Source organism: Falco peregrinus, chromosome 5 (genome assembly GCF_023634155.1).
Source record: "Falco peregrinus isolate bFalPer1 chromosome 5, bFalPer1.pri, whole genome shotgun sequence".
Classification (NCBI taxonomy): Eukaryota; Metazoa; Chordata; class Aves; order Falconiformes; family Falconidae; genus Falco; species Falco peregrinus.
The window spans coordinates 45,548,966-45,573,442 of record NC_073725.1 but is presented as its reverse complement, the minus strand read 5'-3'; the positions used below and the strand labels follow the sequence as shown (position 1 = coordinate 45,573,442).

The window sequence follows — 24,477 nt, the reverse complement described above, 5'->3', positions numbered from 1 at the left end:
GGAAAGGAAAAAAGTTATTCATCCCTGCCTCAACTGGAAAGGAAAAAAAATGTCTTCAGAGGTCCTGCTGCTGAACAGATATTAATAGAAACCCATCTGGGATTCAGATGGAACTACCTTGAATGAAAGTAAACGGTGCTGCACTTGTACAGAGAAACTGGCTCATGTCACCCAGAAATTTTCAGGAAAACTCATGTCATCCATACTACTGTGGCTGGGTTTCAGCCCTTGTTGTGTTAAGTGTGATAGCAGAGCACACACTTGTAAATCAATCGCTTGTAAAGAAGCTTGTAAGATGCAGGTTCAGCCGGGTACCTGGTTACAGATAGTGCCCTGTGGTATCCTTTGAAAGTACAGCCACTGACGTGGATCATACTAGCAAGACTTCTCTGGACCTGGAGGCTTCTCATTGTTCTCAGCAATCCTGAAGCAACCAGCACACATTTCTGCTCTGCCTGGGAGGTACTGCCAGTGATATGGAGAAACAGTGTGAAATGGGGACAATGGACACCAACTGTGACTGTATATGTCTGCTCAGGAATGTGGGTATGGTGACTGGTCATGGGTGCGGTGTCTGGTCACATAGGCACACAGCTTTGAGGAGATGACTACAGTTTTGAGGAGACGCCTGCCCTTCTTCCTCTAACAAAGGGGCTATTTTAAAAAAGAATGAGAAAAGGATGAGAGATATTCCAGTGCTATCTAGAGGGAGGGAGTGCTAAGTCTCCTTGCTGGAGAAGATCGGATGGTCACAAGAACATGAATCACCTACAAACCTGCAAGACCACCACATTCCAGGCAAAGGACTGATAAGCTAATTGACATACGAAGAAGCGGGGGTTTAGGTAACGAATATGTATAGACGTTAATTGAATATTCATTTGTTTTATTGTATAAATGTGAGATGGTTTTTCACTTCGGGCATGCACGCTTGTGGAGGAGCGATCCCCGTGCATCTGCGTGCAATAAACATACCTACTTTATAACTTTCGAGTGATAGAGTCTAATTCCGCACGTCACCAGCAAGGTGCTAGGAGAGGTGCTGAAGAGTTTTGTCCATCTTATAGTTCAAAAAAAGGCTGAGAGGGAAAATGTAAACACTGCTCTAGACATGCCACCTCTGTAGTTCAGTAAGTCTTCTCACCCCAGAGCAGGGGCAGCTGCACTTGCTCCTTTTCTAAGGTAAGGCAGCATGTGTTTTCACTTTACTACTATTTCAGAAATGCACAGTTTTGCCTTTGAATTATCACATAAGAGCCCTATATATATTTTGCTAACCCATGAAGATTCAAATACCAAATAGAACAGCTGAGCAAAGCCAGCCCTTGCTTTCCAAGGAGTGTCTTTCAAGAGATCAGTTTCTCAAACTGGCATTCCCCCGCCATGATGCTTCCCCTCCAGCTGTCACTTCCTCTTCCCCACTGCTACTGGATGGCATTTTTTCCAGAAACAGCATTGCTCTGCTCATGACCTGTCCCTATGTGTTTCTGGTCACAGGCTAAGCATCAAACATGCCAACAGCCACCATTTTCACACTGGTGTTTACAATGCTTGTTTTCAAGACTGAGAGAATGACCTTTCTGCAGCTACTCAGTGTTACATAAAGAGCTGGAATAAATATAATCCAGAAAGATAAAACCTCCTGCTTTTGGGATTACCCAGCTGTTTAGGGCTAAGTGTTCCCCCTGGGCAAGTTATTGCATAACTGCCCACTCCTGGGGCTGTGTCAGGCTCCTCTGACACATCGGCTGGCCCCTGGGGATGGATGGAGCTCTTGTCTGACCCGGCCTCACCTTTGTTCCCTTCTTAGTTCAAATGTTCTTTGAAGCTGCTTAAGCTTAAAGAAATGCTCTGTTGTATTATCTCCCTCCCTGGTTATCTGGCACTTGCAGGACTGCAAGAAGAGTGACTTTCCAGATGCACTTTACATTAGACCACTTTGGTTAATACACACTACTCGGTTTTAGTGACATCTGAGGTACTTCTACCAGCAGGAGCTGGTACCTTTGGTGCCAAAGTGCTCAGCACTTCTGTGAACAAAATGGGAGCTGTTCATTGCCAGCTGTTTCCCTGAACCGAAGCATTCTTTAACAGACACAGACAGACTGGAATTAATTTCTCCCACCATACAAATTTCTACTTGCACCAAAAAAATCCAACAGGTCTTAAAAAGATCTCAAAAAAATAATGCCTGCCTTGAGGCAGCCTTTGTAGTCAGATAAGCAAACTGTCTTTAATGGAAGATACTGATCACTCAGCACTTGCTAAAATCAGGGCATTCTCACATACAAAGGCAAAGAGAGACGAAGTAGCCCAATTTCTAAGACACATGCTAGAGACACCCCCCACATTTTTCACTGAACAATCTTGATCACGAAGATGAGTTAGGGTCAAGACATTAAAGAAGCATTTAAAGAACTGTGTAAAGTGTGCAATTTTACTCTGGCTTGTGCTTTGCAGGGAGAAAAGAAAAGAGTTTCTTGATTGGATTCTGTGTGGAGAATGGCTGAGACAACATATTCTGGTAACAGGATCTGCAGCAAAGCCAACAGAGATTCTGCTAATTTATGTCCAAAATGTCATGTACTACATTAGTAGGTAGGTGGTGTCTCTTTCCTTATGTTGCTCTGTTTTCTGGTCTACAGCAGACTGATAGTGAAATTTTAATCTTGAATCACAGAAGAGTTGGGCGGCATGTGAGATATTTAATCAATTATTAAGGAAAAGTTTTGCTGTTCCCTTATTTATGTTACTATTACAGGATTCATTATGCACAACAGAAGGCAAACTCTCAATCTCATCAAATTCCTCCTTAAATCTGCTGGCTACACACTGTGCAAAACTGTATTCTAGAAGTGGATTAGTTAACTATATGAGTTTCAAAACTTCTCTGTTACTGTGCTCTGCACTTCTTAAGATGTCACAGCTCACTGCACCCATATGGTAATTATTTTCAGTGACTTCTTCTATTTATGCCACACATTACACTTGCGTTGATAGCCAGTAACCTCACTGAACGATGCCAGAATTCTAAAGTTATTTTACAAGGTTCAATAGAATTTATATTAAATGTGTATGTTGTGAAACATCCAACAAGCCACAACTTGTCATTGTTAAAGGTGCACCTGGAACAAAATGCTAGATCTGAAAACACTCCTCTCAGGTTCTGTATGAATTCATCTACACAAGCCCCAGGGCACTGTTTTGCAGCTATTTACAGCTCTGGCACGCCAACACCTTGAGTACAGCATGCAGCTCTGGTCTCCACAGCTCCAGAAAGACACAGTGGAGTTAGAGAAGGGCAACTGAAACTAGCCTGGGGAGAGAGCAGCTGGCCTAGATGGAGGGACCAGAAAGGCTGCAAGTTTGCTGTTTGGAGCCTGTGGGGCAGGCTGACACCTCCAGCATATGATCAAGGTTTATCCACTGCCTTCATGATTTATAAACCATAATTACAAGGATGCAGAGCTGCTGTTTGCCAAATTGCAGAACATCAGAACTAAGGGGAACTCAGTGAAGCCAGTATGAGATCAGTTTACAATAGATGAAGGAAAGCCCCTTCACAAGATGGGGAGCTTGCTGCCACAGCAGGGGGGATGCAAAGGTATAGGCAGGTAGAGAGGAATTACTGGATAAAAGGTTCATAATGGATATGAAAAGGAAGAGGTTGGGATATTCCCTCTAATACTGATTAGGGGTGCCGGGGGAGTACTAGCAGACTGCAGAAGGTGGCCAGGTCCTGTGCTGCCCACACACAGTATCTCCCATTCCCTCTGTCAGACAGACTGCTGAGCCAGATGGACTATTGCTTAAGTAGCTGGGTAAGAATTTTGCAGCTGACTCATGCTTGGCTAATGAGGTAAATGCAAGGTTTGGCTGAGGCATCTTTGTTCCTCTTTGAAGAAATTTAGGCATGGATTTGTATGTTAGAATTGTGAAAGGGATACCACTGGAAGGATACCCCATCATCCTGCTCCCACAAAGTAGCTCTACCTATATAATTCTTGATCAATGTTAGGCTAAGCCATTCTCTCCACTAATGGACAGCTTACATCCTCATCGTTGCCTCATACAGCTTTCTTCAGTGCTTCACTTTCCTTGTCATTATGAGGTTTTTCCCTAATACCTAACCTGAATCTTCCTGGTTGCAACTGCTAACTTCTACTGCTGTTCTACCCACATAAAGGAAGTTAGTCTTTTGTTTTTTTAAGCAGATTTTAATATATTCAGAGATTGCTTTGTCCTTCCTCAGCCTTCACTTCCTCATACTAAACAAAAGCAATTCTTTAGATATTAGGAAGAAATTCTTCACTATGAGAGTGGTGAGGCACTGGCACAGGTTGCCCGGAGAAGCTGTGGATGCCCCATCCCTGGCAGTGCTCAAGGCCAGGCAGGATGGCGCTTTGAGCAACCTGGTCTGGTGGAAGGTGTCCCTGGCCATGGCAGAGGGGGTGGAACTAGATGATATTTCAGATCCCTTCCAACCCAAACCATTCTATGATTCTCTGATTCTTTTTTTGTTCCCCAGAGATCATGGGGGTTTTTAGAGCTCTGGTCATTATCATCACTGACCTCTTGACCCCCTACTATTTATTCAGTCCTTCCTTGAAATCCAGAACACTGATTATGTAATGAACTCTATGTTAAGAGTTCATCACTGCTGAGCAGATTCATGTGTCTTGGAGATATTCCTGTTCATCTCGTTATGATGTTTGCCTCTTTTTTTGCTACAGGGTCACAGTCTGACTCATGTTAACTTGAAACTCACTATATTTATATCATAGCCGTGGATAGCCAGAATGCTTACTGTGAAAGACACTCTCATTCATTCCTACGTATCTATCCACTTCTGCATGACAACTCTGTTATGCAGCATCACAGTTCATTTTCAGACCTCTGAGGGACTCAACCAAAACATTGGTTGTATTTATAGTTTAAGAGTATGAAGTCAGCAGGATCATTAAGACCAAATAGTATGACTTTCCACTCATACAGGTTCAAGGATTTCTTTAAGCAGGTCTTGCATCACACACAGACTTTGTGCCTGAGCAGCCTTTAGGAAAGAAACATAGTATTGCTTAAAGATTTGAAGTGGCAGAGAATCTTGTATGTTCATAATTAAACTGCAGTGATTAGTTACTCTGTTAAAATTTGACAGCTAATTTTTAATGCGGCTTTTTCTACCTTCAGCTTCAAATTGTTGGAACTTGTTCTGCAGAATTAAAAGGCATTCTTACTCTCAGAAACCTCAGGCAAGTCTTGATCTTCTTTTGATAACAAATTAGTCTACAAAAAGGGCTTTTGAGGTTTCTGATGGTAAGATCATTTGTGCTCAAACTCTTTGTGGTTCTTTCCAGAGCGCTCTCTCTGTAATGCCAAACTTTTAAGTGCAAAACTGAACACAGTATACTACATATATATAGATACAGTATACAGATACTCTCATTTCCCTCAAAAGCAAGGTGTACTCTTACTCTCTTGCTTGTGAGGAGTCTTCATCTCCAGACGACAAACTCTCTCAGTTCCAATATGGGGAAATCCATGTTCAGCTGGTTACCCACACTGGCATCTGCAAAATCACTGCATCCTGTCTGCAGGACCTGCATTATTCCTCAGGATCATACTTACAGGTATGGTCAAGAACACAGAAATCTGTAATCTGAAACCATTCCAGAAGTAGGAAAAAGAACCTCTCTTTTCCAGATACGCAATTCTTTAGCACTATTCACTCTAGTGAACCTTACCTGAGACTTCCAGCTTTTCCACTGCATCCCCTTTAGGCAGGGCTGCTGGCTGGGGAGGCATCTCCAAGTTAGGAATTGACTTCATTATATTGGCCTGGGCCTCTTCCAAGAGCTTTTCAAATTCCTTTCCATTATAGTGATCAAGGTTTTGTCTTTTCTCTTCCCATTTCTTTTCAGCTTTCTAGATAAAGACAGTAAAGCATCTATTTATTTCTCTGATTCCTGTTGTGATCACTTAAAAAAAATCCATGTGTAATCAAATCATTATAGGTCAATATGGGTAGATACTGCAGTTCTAGTCAGCAACTAGAGGAAATATATTAACACTAATCATACACTGGTTCTGACTTCCATTGTGCTGGATACTGCACAAACACACAGACTGACAGTGGCCACTGCTCAATAAAGGCACAAAGGCAAAATTTAAATCTGGGTCACTGCCCTACTATATCACACTGGTGATTAAAGTTCATGTCTGTAATAAGACATGAGAGCTCACTTGTAGGTTTTCTCAATATCTCTGTGTGAAACCACTGGAACTTCACACTTTTTTACTTTTACTTTTCCATAATGAAGGATACAGAGATTTAAAGAGTGAATGAAATCCACTAATGCAAGTGTTGCCATATGATCATATGTCATTTTTCAAAGATGAAGTATTCTTAAAAAGAATAATTTATATATATATATATATATAAAGGTTATTAAAAAACCACAGTTACTCATTTCAGTTTCATGTTATTATCCTGTTACACTTAAAATCAGAGGGTATCTTCAGAAATGCACGGTGTAGTTAGGGGTTAAGCATATAAATCCCCAGAATGCATTTGAAAAATCCCACCTGCAGTCTCAAGGGTGAGACTGGGAGCTCAGACCCAAAGACAGGACAACTGGTTGAGTAGAATACACCGTACCTCAATCGATACAGCTCGGTTTCTGGTACTTGCACTGTGAATTTCCTCAATGAAAAGACTTTGCATGGTGGTGCCATTGACAGAGACCTGTGGTGCTGGCGTGGCTTGTGTGGGCTGGGATCCCATTGCGGGCTCTTGCAGGGGGGCTGGCGGGGTGGCTGAGGGGTGGCCACCCACCGGCACACCTTCGCTGTGGCTGGCTGCAGTAGGTGAACCCTGGGCATGGTTGACCAGGGCTGATGAGTGCTGAGACTGATGGATGACAACAGGAGAGCTCTGCACATGATGGACCGTCATTGTGGAGAAGGGGATGACTTCTGACTTGACTGATGACACCTGGGACTCTGATGTGATCGCTGTGAGGTTTTGCTGTGCATGTCCCTGGGCATGCTTGAGATCCTCCTGGTTTTTCAGAGCATCAGCTGCAGTGGCCTTTTCCATAGCAGAGGATTGCACAGCTTGGGATGGATCCACACCCCTCAGCAGTCCTTCTGTAACATGTCTGCCCAGCCAAATTGAAGGCAACAGCGTGGCACATGGTTAGCATACAGGTGAGTCATGAGCAATACTTAACAATAAACTATTTGCAAGGGAAAAGTACCTGTATCAAAAATATCAAAATGGTGATTTTTCTTCCTAATGCTCTCAGTTGTGTGATTTTATAGCTTTCTTTCAGTCAGGCACTCAGAGTTTTAAAGAGGCTGCTGTAATTAGGATGTTTTTGCCTTTTAAAATGTTTACAAACCTTCACAGATGTACTGGCACTTTTTTTTACCAAGCCACGAGTTACAGTGAGTTGATTTTAGAGGGAAAATGGAAATCAGTTTACTTAAATTTTATACACTGAGTCTAGCTAAACAAGATGTCCCTGGACTATGAGCACAGAAAGACGTAGTTACATAGAATGACAGGCAGCAGTCTGGCAAATTGCCAAAACAAAGGCCTTAAATGATACTTCACAAAGGTCTTGTCTGTCAAGAGTTTGGGGTAGGATGAGCTGAGGATGTAAGAATCTATTATTTCTGGCAGCTAGCTGTGAAATGGCTGAGCTTTGGAGTGTAGCTAGCCATCACATGGCATCAGTTTTTCCATTACTGAAACAGCCTTTATGAGGCTTAATACGTAATTTTGCTGCAAAAATTTACTTTTGGTAAAAATCTGGCATGCATAACTTACTGGTTTTTTTCCCAAACAGAGTGAGACAGGAAATAACTATAGTCATGTTTAAGAAAAGGAAACTAGTACGAAAGGATGTAGATGTTTATCTACATGGAAAAATAAGTGACGGCTCTTAGAAGACCTATTACATAAAATTTTATCCCCTCTGCCAATACTGGCAAATCCATTTTACATATGCTCCAGGATATATGGAAACAATGACAACCCTGCATTCCTTAGAATAATGGTAGCGACAATAGGCTTATGACTTACATTTTCTTGTAACTGAAGTAAAATTGGGACCACCACTAACAGTTTGGCCTGATTCACTGGTTTTGAGTAGGAATTAAATCCAATGCCTATTGCCTCATATAAATCAGCAGTCACTTGCTGCTCATATATTCTGATAAACACAGCTAAACACTGGCACTTAGTGGACACAAATTTTATCTACTATTTCAACCTTCTCTAACACATCTTCCTTAAAATAAAAACAGAATAAAGAACTTGCATTAATTGAAGCAAGCACATTGAAAACTATTTCTTTCTTTCAGAAGGTTTAGGATATTTTTATCCATTTAGAATTGTTTTTCTGTTTTATTTCTTACTGCTACATTTTTGGGGATGCATGTTTCAGTGTCAGAGAATATTTCTGTTAGCTTAGATTACTGTAAATGCCAAGAGTTAATTAGCTCAGATATGGGACTGATGCCACCTTGTAAGCTTTCCCATCTAGGCACTTCCCAAATCTGGAAGTGTTGAGTTCAGAGGGAGCTGATTTCGAACAGAAGATCTTGATGACTGGGGCTGTTGGTCAGAACAGAACCACTGCACAGGAAAGACTCTGTATTCAGGAAGAATCTCTAAAATACTGCAAGCAAGTTGCATTTCTCAAAATTGCCTGGGGAGAGGAGGAGAAACCAAACCTGAAAGCTGTTCCAGCCCTCCTTGAGGAAATTCTTTAGTTTTGAAGAAAAATAAAGAAGAAAAAAAAATCACCTCCTGAGCATGGTAAGGATATCAGTCATGCTGCGCACACGTTTCAGCAAGCTGTCTAGCTTGTGTGGCTCTTCCTTTAGGAACCTCACAGCTTCTACCTCGATCCGGAGGATTGCACGCATTTTATTCTGCAATGTTGGGAACTCTCCTGCAAAGACAAGAACTGTGAAGCTCAAGAGGAAATGAAAAAAGCCCTGGGGAGAAATGGGTGATGGGGTTAATGTCAAATAGCTGAGTGTCTACCTCTCTCCAGGGGCCATGCAATAAACTCCTTAATCCCAACTTTAAGTCTTTTTGGAAGTGAAAGTCAATGCTCACAGATCAAAGGCAAAACTGTTCCCAGCCACTGTGGTTAAAAGAACTAGAAGTAAAAAGGAAAAGTACATACCTTTCAGAGTTGCAACAGCTTCCCCCACTTGACGCAAAAGAAAGGCTCCATCTTCAACATCTTTCAGTGTAACTGTCTTGCTGGAAGCAGTGGAGTCCCTCTTCAAGTCTTCAACAAACGCCTCCAGCTCACTGGCAAAACAAAAAAAGTGGACATAAAATGTAAGTGGGACTTTCACATTCACAACCAAATATATGTAAATGAATGGACTAAACCAAACCAAACCAGAAACCTTAATGGTGGCATCTTTAAATCTGACACCACAGGCTGAAAAAACAGCAGGGTGTCATGAGAGGAGGAGAGGATGCTAGACACTCCTGCATAGGAACAGGCTTGTAACTAGCCCAAGTCATTGATTTCTCTGATGGCTGCACATGCCCAGTGCACATTAACCTCAGGGCAGCTGCGCTACAAGGGGCAGGTGGGGTGGCGAAACACATCTAACTGCCAGCCTTCTGGGGATGCAAATCCTAGGAGGGTACAGATGCACTGTACCACTACATCCAGTACTGGTTTGCACCTTGCATTTTCTCATTGCTGATGACACGCAAAGGAATGGCCAACAGTGAAGTAACATTCCCAAAACTGGCACTAATGGCCCCTTGATGCAATCTTGTTTATCTGCCAGGTTCTGCTAGACAGGATACAGGGTCCCGTTTCTACCAATAGCTAGAATGAAACAGCAAGTGTGCACTGTGTGCAGCTCTCACTCAACATTTAGATTCAAGAATCGATCACTTCAGATGTTTTTTCCAACCAGTGCCGTCCCATACTTCCTTCAGTTCCATCTGGTGCTTCCTTATCACCTTTCCCAATATTTTTCCAGTTTTTCCACACTTCACATAAAGTTGCATAATCCTTCAGACACAGAAACTTTGTTTTCGGGGTGCCACTTTATTTCCACTTAAGATTGAGACCACATTGCTTTAGCTGGAGTTTATACACAGAGGCTTAAAAAATTCTCAAAAAGCCCTGAAATGCATTATGCGCAACAATGAAAACACCCATGTGGAAACTTTAAAAGGATCATCTCTTGAATATTTATTCTAAAGAAATCCACCTCTATTAAGGCACCAAATTTACTAACAGGACTATTCTGAGAAACAGTTTAATTGCATAGTAGAAAACAATGTAAAGCAAACTGAACTGACAAATCAGCTACTCATTTTAAACTGATTTTGGGCCTCATTTCTTACATCCACTGAGGTAGTAGTTTTGTAATTACTGTAAGAGAGCCAAGGTATGGGCTGACTGCCTGAAAAGTGGTAGAGGAAGGCTGCCTTCTGCACCAGCTGCAGGTCTTGCATTTCCACATACTTCCCTTGTGCCAGCACTGTCATGCAGATCCAGCAGAAAATTACTTTTTTTCAGCCAGGTCACTTCCTAGATCTACCTCAGTGAACAGGTGACATGGGGACAAAAAGAGAGGAGTAGGCAGCCAGTAACAGGATAAAAAGGAGACAATTCCTTGCAGCACCACTCTGCATTTAGGTCAATTTGAAGTGGAAGCACAGTCACACAGAACAATAAATGGCAATATGATAGTACTTCTGATATACAGAGAAACAGAAATAGTACCAGGATCCAAACATCAAGTGCACATAGCAGAGTTCATGTCAGTCCAAAGACTAAGAACTTTAGAAACTATAAAACAATTTTGCATTAAGTTGTTATGATGCAAAAGTTGCATGATAAGTTGCTTCTGAACAGATCACAAATAAATGGAGGTAAATTATCCTGTTCCCATATTAAGACCACTTCTCCCAAAGATTCTGCCTTGAGAAAGCTGGGGGAGCCATGATTTCCACTAGCACAAGCATGCTTGCAGGGAACAATCCATTGGACCACACGATGGCAGCAAGGGAACGTTTCTCAGGGTATTTTTTTTCCAGTGGAAGAGGCTGAAATAATGCAGATACCTGCTGTCTCTGTGTCTTGTCTGCCTTTTTAATAAAGGGCACAGACAGTCTAGGAAGTAGCTGGAAAAAGGATTCGGCTTTCTGTCACTCACTACAATGCAAAGGCTCCTGCCTTTCAGAACGGTGCTCTAAAAGTCATGCATCCTGCCTACTCTTAATGCCCTAATACCAGCACTCAGGCTAGGCAGTGCTACTTTGGGAATCATAGGGTATCACCCCTCCCAGTTGTAGATCAGCACTGGACAAGCAGCTTCTCAGATATTCACATCCACCAGGCAACAAAAAAGGTAAGGGCAGAAGCTTAAATTTGTTCATGGGTGGAACGAAGAGAAAGGAACAAACACAGAACAATGTTACGATTGTTGGAAATGTAGGGATAAAGGAAATACTTCTAGGTAGCTGGCAACAGCTTTCCTTCCCCTTTGTTCTTTGAGCAGAAATAGAAGGGTCATCATAAACCCCCTTTGATTCCATACAGTGCTACTACCAAACAACACAACTGATCCTGAAATTACTCAGGGGATACCATATTACACAGCCTCATGCTGCTAACTACAAGGGAAAAGAAACTTCAGCCCTCAGGAGCCGAAGTCTGAAACAGCTCTAGCAGTCTCCAGCATTTGTTTTCTGTAACTGGGAAAACGACTTGGCTTTATAGATTGGACTAAGCAAACCCAATTAACAAGTCACATTAATGTAGTTTCAGAAGATGAATACAAGATAAATGATTTTTCTGCATCTGTGTTTTTTACAGGGGAACTGAGGCACACTCTTACACTGAGATCTTCATTTGGGCAAAAAAGCATCAGAAGATCTATCTCAGACTATAGTATCAGTAGAGCAGGTTACAAATCAAACTGACAAAATTAATAGTAACAAATCACCCAGGCCAGGTGGTATTTGCCCTGGAGTTCAACAGTAACTCAAGGGTGAAACAGTTGAACTATTAATGCAAAGCATTTACCTTCTTGATTAGCTTTGGCACCAGGGTAGTGGAAAGTATCATAGATGATACAAATACATTTTTAGAACTTGGATGGGGCTATCCAGAGAACTGACACCTAGACTGCTGTAATTGATAGATACTAAAACAAAGAATAAACAATAAAGAATTAGTGGACCAATGAATAAATATGCTGCATTAGGGATGAATTAATGTGTTTTCTGTAAAGAGAAGCTAAGTCTCACAAATCCACAAGGGAACAACAACAGCATGGGACAAACTATAGCCCAAAAGGCTTTCAGCAAGCTATTTGAACAAAAGCTTTCAAGAAAGCAATGTTGCCATGGGATAAGAGAGGAAATTCTTTCATGGATAAAATACTGGAAGTAAAGGGAAGGGAGCAATGAACAGCTCAATGAATGTAGTTTGCTAGTGGGTTCCACAGGGATTGGTGCTAGGGCTGGTGCTTTTCAACATATTATACATTATTCAGAAAAGAGAATCAACAGGATAGTAAAAAGATCTCAAAAAGGTATTATATTATACAGGGGGATGAAAATGAAAGGTGACCGCTGTGGGCTGCAGGTGGAGCACCTGAAACTGACCAGGAAAAACCCAAAGGCTAAATTAACTCCTAATAAATGTAAAGTAATGCTCGTGAGCAGAGGAGAAATAAAAACAAAACCAACACCACCTAAAACCAACACCCTTCCAAACCCCTAAGTTTTTATACACAGTGATGAACTTTTAACTGATAATCATCCGTTGTGAGTGAGATGTTGGATTTGTAATGGAAAGTTCATGTGGAACATAAGGACAGGGAGACCATCACCATGCCACTGCATGAGGTCATGGTGTGCCCACATCCAATATAGCTCTTGTAGGGCTCTCCTCTCTACCCATCCCCATCTCACAGATGTACACTAGAGCTAGAAAGGGCACAGAGAAAGGCAACAGGATGACAGAATATACAGAAAGCCTTCTACAAGAGGAGTAACTAAGCAGACTAGGACTTTTCATGTTGGAAAAGGCATGAGTTGGGGGAAAAGGGAGTGGAAAGGGAGCGGGGAAGCATCTATAACATCATGACTAGCATGATAAGGACGAATATTCTGCTGTACATGATTTAAGAGTCTGGGGACTGATCAACAGATGAAAGATTCAAAAACAAATAAAAAGAAGTTATTTCTACCCAAAAAAGAATTACTCTAGAATTCATTGTGCCTAGATGCTGTACACAATGAAGTTTACATAAATTTAAAAAAATGTCTAAGTTCATGAAAAGTAAACAATCCATGCAGAACTTCTGCATATGAAGGTACCATCTCTGACTTGGAAAATCCCTGAGCTACAAATACTTAAAAGCAAGGAGATGTGCTCTGCACGTTTTGTCATTTTCTTACGTACTTTCCCAAGTATCCGCTACTAGTGGCTCTCCAAGACTGCTAAATGTGGAGTTTTTTTGTTGCTGAGCATGGTTATTCTTATAAAAAAGTGTGATACTTTTCCTAACAAAAACATGAATTGTAACTTACTATGTCCAGTTAGACAGATAGGATATAGCTATAATTTAAATACTGTGCTTATAAAACCCCCACTATTAAAGTGCTTACAATAATCTACGGCATATAGTTGTCATACCTGTAACATGCTCCTCACAACATAAATACTTCATTAGTCAATGTGTCATATCATCATAATTTGTCCCTGGTCTGGTAAATATTAAGGCCAGTATCAACAACCCAAAAAGTGTCATGTATGACATCTCTTAATGTTGAACCAGAAGACTAGATAGAAAATAAACTACCCAGTTAATTCTACATGTGTATTTGGCTGTTACAAGTGTGCATAAATGCTATGTTTAACAGTGTTCCTTAGATTTCATTAGATAGCTCTGAACTGTAATCCTGTTACAGCTGCGACACACATGGGCACGCTTCTGTAGGCACCACCACAAACGGTTTTCTGCTCAACAGAAAACTTGCTCTGAAATGTACACTGACATTTCTGCTCTTCGCAACATGAAACCACCAATATGTTTATTTCTTTATTTCCCAGTGATAATCTTCAGAATTGCAACAAGGAGAGCTTTTTAAGCTGAGATTTAGCATTTCAGAGTAGTAAGTGCACTTTCGTAAGTATGGCAGAAATCCTTAAGCTCCCTTGTCTTACATGAGTCAGTCTACTGGTTTAGTCCTACAATTTAGGAAAGGTCAAGAAGGCAACAGTTGAAATACTAAGAAATAGTAAATTTTTTGCCCTGTTGCTTTGCATTTTTTATACATCTGCACTGGGATCAGCTTATTTAAAAGTGCCTATATAGAATGTTAACTTTTGTCTGAATACTGCCAGTGACATTTGATGTGTAACTTCGTGATGTATGTTCCTCATTATCAACAGCCATCAGCTCTTGAACTTAAAGCATTGTTGTCAGATGTGGGTTTTTTGGGGGGCTCTGATCCTGCAAACACGCAAATATGTGACAAAGAAATCTCGCTGGACACAACTGATGAAAAATATTTTTTTGTGATTTAAGTGTTTTTTTTCTAGCATGTCTCTAAAAGGGTTGAGCTAACATTACAGCCTATGAATGATCTAAGACATTTCCCTGTAAATTAACAATTGAAGTAGCACAGAAGCAGCAGAAACACTGTGAACAGAAAAAATTCCAAACACTGATCAAACAGAACCATATTGCAATCAAAGTGGTATCCTAAATGAGCATCTGTAACAACTACTGCCATTTGCACTTGACCTCACTCAGTATCCATTTTATGAGGCAACGCGATAAACAGCCATCACACAAATGGTTCTCCCACAGAGAACAAACAATCTAGAAACTAGGCAATGAGGTACATAGAAATAAAGTGATAAACAGGAGGGCAATTACTTAAGACTGCAACACAATGTTATTTAAGACTACAAACCAGCTGAGAGGATTATATACACTAGCATGGACTGTTACCACACATTCAACTTCTCCTCACAGAAAACATACACTCCCTTAGTAACACTCTACTTTGTCTTCACAGATGTACCATCTTTATTTACAAATCTTACTCATCTGACAACACATTGATCAACAGGAAAGATTTACTCCCCTCAGCTGCCAACTGTACTCCTATGGCTCTTCAGTCATCATTTCCAAAGACAAGCTGACTACAAAGTTTCTATTATGGAGCAATTCTTCAGGTGTGAACTAAATGCAATAATGAGAAATAATTAGTTATATAGCATCTTACAAATGTGAGTATTAGAACTAGTTACATTGTTCATTGATTTCAGCTTCATCTTGCCTCCTGCTGACTCTGAACATGGACTAAAACAAATAACTGGATCCCATCAGTCTTGGTAGGCCAAAGTTTTGGGGAAAACGAGTCTTACAAAGAGCCTTGACACAACAACAACAAAAAAAGAAAAGTAATTTTATCTGCAGTTAAGTATATGGAAATTCCAGTGAGTAAATTTTAGACAGAGACTGGCATTGCTGACTGCAATTAAACTTCAGTTCTCTATATATTTGAGTTTCCTCTACCTCTTTCATGCAATAGCCTAAGTACTTACTATTGAAAACTGATTTTTTACTTAAAGCCAAACTCTTTACCTTCCCTTGCACCCATTTGTTCTCAAGGAAATTCTTCCCTCCTTCCCAAAAGTGTAACCCATAAAGCTGAAGGGGAGAGCTAGGGTAGGGAGAGGCTTTCAGAAGATGAAAGTGGTCACAGTCCTTACAGTCATCTGTTCCTTTACAGGGGACTTCTCAAGAGGCTGAACCTCTGTACTGGTGGGCCTCACCCACGGATTTGTACAACACAGACACAGTTTTACAGCCAATATGAGTGCAAGGAAACACGGCTAGAACAGGTGCAGGAAGAGAGCGGTGAAAGCTAGTACTTTATAGGAAAAAAAAAAAAAAAAAGGCAGGCAAAAGCAACAAATTCTAAGAGGTTTCTCAACCCACCATAACTTCTTTACAATCTTTTCCTCCTCGTTGAGGTATTTCTGCCGTTCTTGTTCCACCAGGTTGCGCTGTCGTTGCACAGGATCTTCAAGCCTCTTCATTGTTTCAATCATTTTGCCATTGATTTCCAGCTCTGCTTTCTTCACCATTGCCCTCAGCATCTCCTGGTTCTGCAGCTGTTGCACAAAAGAAATCAACTTCAATTTTTCCTGCTCGACTGACATCCCTGGTAACAGAATACATTGCAGAGCTCAGAAACAGGTTGGGATAAACACAGCCCTACAGCAAGAAGAGAGCATTTACCTTCTCCAACTTTACCTATAAACGTGATTCCATGAGGAAGTATTAGGGGTGAGAAAAGCCTAAATCTGATTAACTTCTAATGTATATATCTAACTTCCAGTTGCAAGCTGATGAGCAAAAGATGTTGGGATCTGTACACCACCTTTAGTGCATAACTTCTGCAAGGATTGTGGCCTCTTTATCCTGCTCAGTCCAGCATGAATCAAGAATTAATCATGCCTCATGAGAATGCCGGAAGCTTCGCTTCCACTTTGTGCCTATCTCATAAGCTTATGCATCGCACTGCCTATACGTGCCTAGTGGATAATCCTACACATTAATGTCAAGGCTGGAACGCACTGCTGTTCTCAGAATGGAATTTTTCAGTCTCTCAAGTGGCAGAGGAAGGATTATGCCATTCGGTGTAATTTGGTACAGACATACAACTTACCTGCAACACATAGAACCTCCCTTACTCACCAAAAAAAACCCTTCATAATATGGTAATTTTCTGAGAATTGTAAAAGTCACACCTTCTTTCTTGTCTTAGCCTTATGTTAGGTACACCTAAAGCATTAATTTTCTTACTGATACAAAGTTTGCAGAGCAAAACAACTAAGAAAGCAGACTAGACTGTACTCTTCTGCGGCTAGCCCTAGAGCAGCTGTGCCCCACACTCACACAAACCAAACCTGTGGAAGTCTATTCCACAAATCGTAAGATTCGAAGTGCTAAGCTGGGCTCCATCTAGTCACAGCTTTAGGGTACAGGCAACATGAACATATCTCTGTTAGCCCAGCAGCCATCTCATATTGTAAGATCTTAAAAAACACCTGTGTCAATTGGGAGACAAAGTTCCAGCTTTAAAACTAGCAATCGAACCGTCAGCTGTCAACTAAACATCCAGGCTTACAGCCAAATCACATTTAACATACAAAGTAAAACCACTGCCTAATATGAAGAATCATAAAAATGGGTTACCTACAAAAGAGTACAATGCAACAAGACTTCTTTTGAAGTTCATTTAAGAGCATTCATGGGAATCAGAGAAAAAAAAAAAAAAAAAAAGGCAAAAAGCGCCTTTGCCCAGGTCATTCTTTCCAATCAGTATGGGAATCAGAGGAACAAACTCAACTGTCCCCTCCTGCCTCTTCAGTCCTCGTGCCTGACTGCCTTCTCCAGAGACACAACTGTGATGAGAGGGAAGGGAACACTTCACTGAAAGAGTGCGGGGAGGGCAGCAGGGGAGGTGTCTGAGCTGTGACAAGCAGGAGGTGTTAGCTCAAAACTCAGCTGAAGATAAGTGTTAGCAGTTAGGGGAAAAAAATTACACTGGAAAACATTTGAAACAGCACAGATTTATAAACGTTGTCAGCTGCTTTATACCAGACTGGATTCTTCTGAAGACAATGCGTATGTGTATTTTTCTCCACTATGGGATTAATGTTTGGATTTCATAAATTAAAATCTCTTACAGCAAGGCCAGCACAGCTATCCGAGACACATATCTCTTTCATAGTGCCATATTTTCAAAAAGGAAAACATAAATCAATGAATAAATGAGTGAACGAGCATGTAACACTTCAGTCATACAGTTTATTCACAGTTCTTTAAAAAGTGGGGAAATTTGACACGGGGAAGTGACTTGGGATATGTGCAACAACTGCTCCGAGGTCAGTGAGAAGGTCAGTAACAGAGTCTGACTTCAGTCTCAGGTGTCCAGAATTTAAGTCCTCCATGTTCCTCAGTGGGTAACAGTGACTCCTAGTAATAGCAAAATTGAGTATGTGTGTGTGTGAGAGGCTGTGCAATGACAGGTACACTTTTTTCCCCTATTATGGATGTATCTAGGAGATCTATATTTATTGCAGTGACACCTACAGCAAAGGTGCTTGTCACTTCCATGTACGATGAAGTGCTTAAACAGTACTAGAAAGTTTCAGTCATAAAAGTTCATCCAATTCTGATAAAAAGATTAGGGAATAAAAATATAACTCAACAAAATTTCAAAAAGTTTGTATGTTGAGGACTCTCACAAACCTCAGTGTTTGGAGTGAGCTCTTGAAGTCTGGGAAATTACTCACCTTGGTATCAGAGATGTTTTTGTCATTTCTAAGAAAATTCATGCAATGCTTGGGTAGTTCTGGAAAACTTGGTTTGTTCATGCTTGGGGAACAGGGACAGAAGATGAGAAGGGAGAGGTACAGATGGGTGCAGCGACAGAAGAGAAGGAACCAGGGGAGAGGGGTAACAATCACCTGCCAAAGGACAACATGAGGCAGGGTGAACAGGAGCAGAAGGGAAGAGCTGTGCCTGAGGAAGAGGAGGCAGTCTTTGGCTGCTACAGCACATTTACCTCCATGTTGAACTTGATTCTTACCTTTCTTCTGACAGCAGGTATCAGATCTGAGACCCCCTGGCAAAGTGAACATCCCATTTATCCCTCAAACTGCCTCTGCTAGTTACTGCACTGCCTCAAGTGGAAGAAGTTTTATGGATCTGTCAGACTTGTTCCACAGAGCAGAATTTTTTGTATTTTTAAGTTTGCTTGAAAACAAGCCAAGTAAACAATCAGACATTCACAGGTGAAAAGATACTTTGTTAAACAGTGTTCAGATTCCAAAGTCAAGTGCCCAAAGCTAAGGAAAAGCAACGCAGGCTTTCTTGTCACCACCAAATGACAATTTCTTGCTTATTAGAGTTAACTGACTTACAACTTCAAGCAGCAATCAAACAGAAAGAAATTTAACACACTTTTTTAGAATTCTAGCATCCTCTCCTACATTCCCTACCTTTGGCTCTCGCTCCCAGCCTCACCAGTCTCTCCAGGTACCTACCTTGTCCCTCCTGTTTGGCTACTGCTCCAGCCATTATCTATCATCCCTCTCTCACAAGCACAGCAGCACCACGTCTGGCACCCACTTCAAGAATAAGCTAATAAACAGTTTAGTTCACTTTGAATCAATTATTATCTATGAGACAGGTAACTGGAAAACCCAGTATTAGTCCATAGCTCTGCCTCTCATTAGGAGACAAACATGACCTGTCCAGTGGGAGCCTCCCAGTCCCTGCTGGGAGAGGCTTTTGGGCCACCCACCTCCCACACACTACAGTGCACAGCCACAAACAGAGATTGCCTGCCTGCAGCTCAGTTTCTCTGTAGAATCTAATTATCTAATTCCTGAAGTTTGTTGCCATACGTGGATTAAACATAGTCTCACCAATTCTATAATGCAGCTCAAAACATATTTGAATTTCTAATTCAAAGTTACACTTGTGAGACTGAGTATCATATACCATTTATGACAGTATTATTATACCATTTTCTATCCTTTCTGCAGCACTCATTTCCCTGCAAATAATAGCAGCTGAAGCAAAAGCATGCATGCACACATGTTCCTAACACTCAATCATATCTAACTGCTTTTTCTTAAAATGTGTTCAATTAAAGAAAGGAAGGAATAGACAAAAGATTCCAATATATGTATAAGCTGATGAGAACATGTACTCTAAGGCTTGGTTCAAACCCGCCACGAAGAGTTCTCATCATCTGGGAGTGCAGACTGAACAACTCCACTGAGCTCGTCATGGGCTCCAGTCCTACCAACAAATGCATCCAGGACACAGTCTGGGTTATAACCTATCTTTTGCAATGAGGAAAACTCCATGGCACCATGAAACTGGTCTTTCTTGAGTATCTCTGAAAATCAGAGTGCTTAAGGAAGATGCTAGTGTAGCAGCAAGAAGTGTATCTAACCTCTAGCAACATCCATGATGCAAATGTCTTTATTTTCAGAATCTCTGGTTAAAATCCAACCAGACTGAAACAGTCTTAACTTTTTGGATGCATCTGGTAACACATACACTTAACTGGTGTGTGAATCAATAAATCTGAATCAATTGCTGCTGGATACAGTTTAAAAAGAGGGTTTTGCCAGCACAGACAAAGGCTACATGAATGAACAGGTCTTTTCCGTCATGTGTTTCTCTGATTCTATTAAGCAAATGAGTAAGAACTTACAGTGATAACATCAATTGAAAACTGAACCACAGACAGTATTAAATATAGTTTTATGCCTTGTTCCTATTTCTTAGTTATCCTGCCAACTTATGTTCCTGTGCAATCATCTTTGTCAGTTCTTTGGAAGTGTTTCTTTTAGTCTGTCACTGTACGAACAATTCACACAAACAGGAACGAACTGACTGCCAGCCCAGGAGAAACAGTGAAAGTGAAAAATATGAAGTACTGTCAAACATACTATGCAAACAATTTGGAAAAACAGAAAAATAATTTTCCCTTTTACTTAGAATTATTTTCCAAAAAACACAGCACACATTTTTTTTGTTAGAAGTGTGATGTTTCAACACTTCAGTTTAAACCACTACCCGTTTCACTTGCTGCCCTACAAACTGTGACCTCTTTTTCAAAGTAATTCTGCCCAGTCAGAAAAGCCATGACAAAACCTCACTCTCATGTATGTAATTTATATGTAATATACAGAAGTCTCCCTTGAGCTACACGTTCTTCCATCCGACTATCACAAATTTGACCACTTCCTACTGGCATGATGCACCAAATTTGCTGTCATTTCTGAAATAAGGGAAGCCAGCCAGAGTTAATGAGCACACCTGGGATATGCCCCTTTTTCATTCTCAAGACTTCCTTGGCAGCACTGATTTGTGCAGATGGCACAAGTTTCTTCACTCCTGTGTGCCATAATGCTATATTTGATCAAAAGCAAGGTTACCACTCTGGGCACGGCCACGGAGACAAGATGCAGGTGGGAAAACGCCACTTCCTCAGTGAGCAGGCCCTGGGAGAACAATGTGCTCACTGCCTCCAGCGCAGCACTGCGACATCCATTCCATTTTATGATGCCACATGCCAAGCACAGCTGGTGGCCAGACCACAGGCATTTGCCAAGAGCTGCATTTGGCACATAGGGTTACAGAAGGACAGAGGGTTTGTGGTACAAATCTGAAAGACCACACACTTACACGTAATGTGCCAGGGCAGAGATACCAAGCCAGAGTCTTGAAATTAGTTGTGGACGATGATGGCTGGCATATAGGCAGCACTGCTGAGAAGAGCTTTTGAAAGATACATTTGCTATAGGAACATACTCATCCTAAACTGAAAACATAAATACATGGGTCCTGTATCACAGGGCAGAGGTCACCTGGCTGACACAATGATTTGCTCCAAAAACCTTCTGCCATCTCTTTGTTACCTTCATTGCAGGACCTTGTCACAGCATGTGCATGTGGAATCACCATCCCTGGAGGTGTTTAAAAAATGCGTAGATGCAGTGCTTGGGGACATGATTTTAGTGATGGACTTGGCAATCCTGGGTTAACAGTTGGACTTGAAGACCTTGAGAGTCTTTTCCAAACTAAATGATTCCATGACTCTAGGATTCTATGATCTTCAGTCTTAGCCACATTTTTTTCATCCTGATGTTTACCTCACCCTTCTGCTGCCTTACCCTATGACCGGTTCACAATTCAATTTCTTTTAGTTAAGGAAGTGAAGGCAAAATGTGCTCTGAATTCTGATCTGTATTATCATTATTCTGTTCTAAAATTGATCAGCAACTCAAAGGAGACTGACATAGTACCATTCCCATATTCAAAACACTTTGGTTTTAACAGCAGTAGCTGCAGTCCTACAATATCAAACATGTGATGTCACTTTCCAGACAAGGAGGACTGGCAGAGTGTTGAAGTTTCCCCTGCTGTCCACTTTGTCTTACAAGAAATTGCTTTACCTCCTTTTACATCCTCTGAGACAATACAGAGTGCTCTTCAGTTTCCAGTTAAATGAAGGGCTGAGGATCTGTACAGCTGCATATGCTTATTTTCACAGTGTCTGAGATGAACAACAGGTATTGCAGCATGATGGTATGTGTCAACAGAACATTTTGGTTAACTCTTCAGTGTTCTTACTGTTTCTTGCAGGTTTTGAGGTGTGGTCTGTGTTAGGAAGGTACTGGTAAAATGTGAATATAAGTAGGGCACCGCAAACCTCTGTAGCAACTTTTGGTTCTCCTTGCTGTTCAACTTGGCTATTCTTCTGGGTTCTGTAAATTCAGGGCTCAGACTCTGGCTTAATGCGTATCTACAGATCCTCAGCTACATTTGGGCTTCCTGACATCAAAGTTGTTTATTCAGGAACTTAAAAACTGTCTCAACTGTAAACAGTATGGAGAAGCAACATAGCTCTTCTGACATGTTTATACAGCCCAAAGCATAGCAGGGTCCAAACTGTAATCACAGACTTAATATTATTGTAATATAAATACTGCTTTAATGTCTAGAGTCATCAAAAAAAGCTAGAAATGAAGATTTTTCTCAATATCTAAGCAGCAACAGTTAAACTGAGCCAATTCTCATACCTCTTGGACTATGCAAGTGGTATATGCTAGGGCAGAATATGCTTTTGTGTCTGTAATACTTAGGTCTTCTCTTTGCTAAAACTCTGCTACTGAGAATCATTCATGTACAAAGGGAAAGGGAAAGAGCATTTGCTGACAACTCACTTTCCCAATATTACCAAGATAAGCATACCTGTAGCTGCTTCATCTGATGCAGCTGCAGCCGCAGATCTGACACACTGCGTTTCATTCCATGCAGGCTGACTTGCATTGACGGGGCTCCAGCAGTGTGATGGATGACAGCTGATTCCACAGTTGCCAACGCGTTCTTCCCCCCAGACATGTTAGCAGCGCCTGCAATAAGCAGCAGCACAGGTTGAGCTCACCAGCAGAGAAAGTGCAAACATGATCCTTCCTCTGCCCACTGAATCCACATGTATTTCACATAGAGGGACAAGAAAAGAAAAATACAGCTGCCAATGGTCAGTATTAACAGGGTACTGGCACCGCCTTAACAAATGTATTTTGAGGGAAAACTGTACAATATTAGAGTGTATCTCTGCTAGAACCTCAGCCATATCAGAGCACTGCATTACCACAAGACTGCTTCCTCCCACAAGTAGTGGAGATGAGATAATCTGTAACTTCAGATTACACAAAACAGCCACAAATCAAACTGGTGCTGAAAGGAGCTTTGGGACTGTCCTCCCAGGAGCCATCTGAGACCAAGTTGACGCAAATTCACAGCACTCCTGAACTCTGTATTTGTTGATTAATTATCACTGGAGAGACATCCGTCAAACTGCCAAGTGTGGGGAAAAGGTTTCTAAAGAGAATCTTGCTTTGCTGCTTAAAGTACAATTGCATTATTTCTGTCAGTTGTGTCCAACAGCTACTGTATAAAACCAGGATCATTGAAACAATGGTGTAGCAGAGAACTGCTTTCCAGCCGTTGCATCCACCCATTCCTCTTTAGTATGTAATTTATTCAGGGTTGTGTTTTCAAAGGAATACAGCATAACACAAGGAAGCGAGCTGAGCCACACTCCTGAGAATAACCATCAGTGTCCTCACAAGACTTTCTTTGTTAAATAATGCTGTTTGTCCACACAGCACCAATGTCAAGCTTGTTCTTTTCAATCTCAAGTACCCGGGAAGAAGCTTTATTTACAGGGTACAAGCAAATTCCAGCTGATCAGCTAACGGTCATGGTATAGCTTCTTCCAGCAACTTGCACTCAAACACCCATATTCTTCAAATTTTCTTTCTAATGTGTCCCTTCCTCTCTTACCATCAACAGGCAAAATGAAAGACCATCAGTAGGGCACAGTTAATTTTCTAAGCACTATGAAGCTCTGCATACTCTTCCGATCACAGTGCCAGATCCACCTTGCCCCTCAGGCTGAGATGGCTCAGGTGTCTGCTGCTCTCTGAACTACTGCATCATCAGCCCCTCACTACAAGAAAGACACTGAAGTGCTGGAGTGTGTCCAAAGAAGAGCAATGAAACTGGTGAAGGGTCTAGAGCACAGGTCTTATGAGGAGTGGCTGAGGGAACTGGGGTTTTCAGTCTGGAGGAAAGGAGGCTCAGGTAGCACCTTATTGCTCTCTACACATGAAATGAGGTGGGTGTCAGTCTTGTCTCCCAAGTAATAAATGATAGGACATGAAGAAACAGCCTCAAGTTGCACCAGGGGAAGTTTAGATTGTATGTTAGGAAAAATTTCTTCACCAAATGGGTTATCCAGCCTGGAACAGGCTGCCCAGGGAAGTGGTTGAGCCACCATACCTGAAG

The 24,477-nt window shown here is 41.3% G+C and overlaps 1 protein-coding gene across 19 annotated transcripts in view; it reads right to left on the bottom strand.

Annotated features, from left to right (window-relative positions):
- The window catches only part of KIAA1217 (KIAA1217 ortholog), a 365,874-nt gene that overhangs the window by 12,396 nt on the left and 329,001 nt on the right, over positions 1–24,477 (bottom strand). For 18 of the 19 annotated variants that reach the window (XR_008747373.1, XR_008747372.1, XM_055805069.1 and 15 more), the window contains 6 exons: positions 22,876–23,036; positions 16,027–16,202; positions 9,204–9,334; positions 8,816–8,963; positions 6,659–7,160; positions 5,745–5,925 (listed from right to left, as the gene is read on the bottom strand). Coding sequence is in view for 17 of the 19 variants with exons in the window: in XM_055805069.1 (XP_055661044.1) it covers positions 5,745–5,925; positions 6,659–7,160; positions 8,816–8,963; positions 9,204–9,334; positions 16,027–16,202; positions 22,876–23,036 (1,299 nt within the window). In the remaining 2 variants the exon portion in view is untranslated. The remainder of the gene's footprint in view (positions 1–5,744; positions 5,926–6,658; positions 7,161–8,815; positions 8,964–9,203; positions 9,335–16,026; positions 16,203–22,875; positions 23,037–24,477) is intronic. The other variant, XM_055805071.1, reaches the window with a different exon arrangement.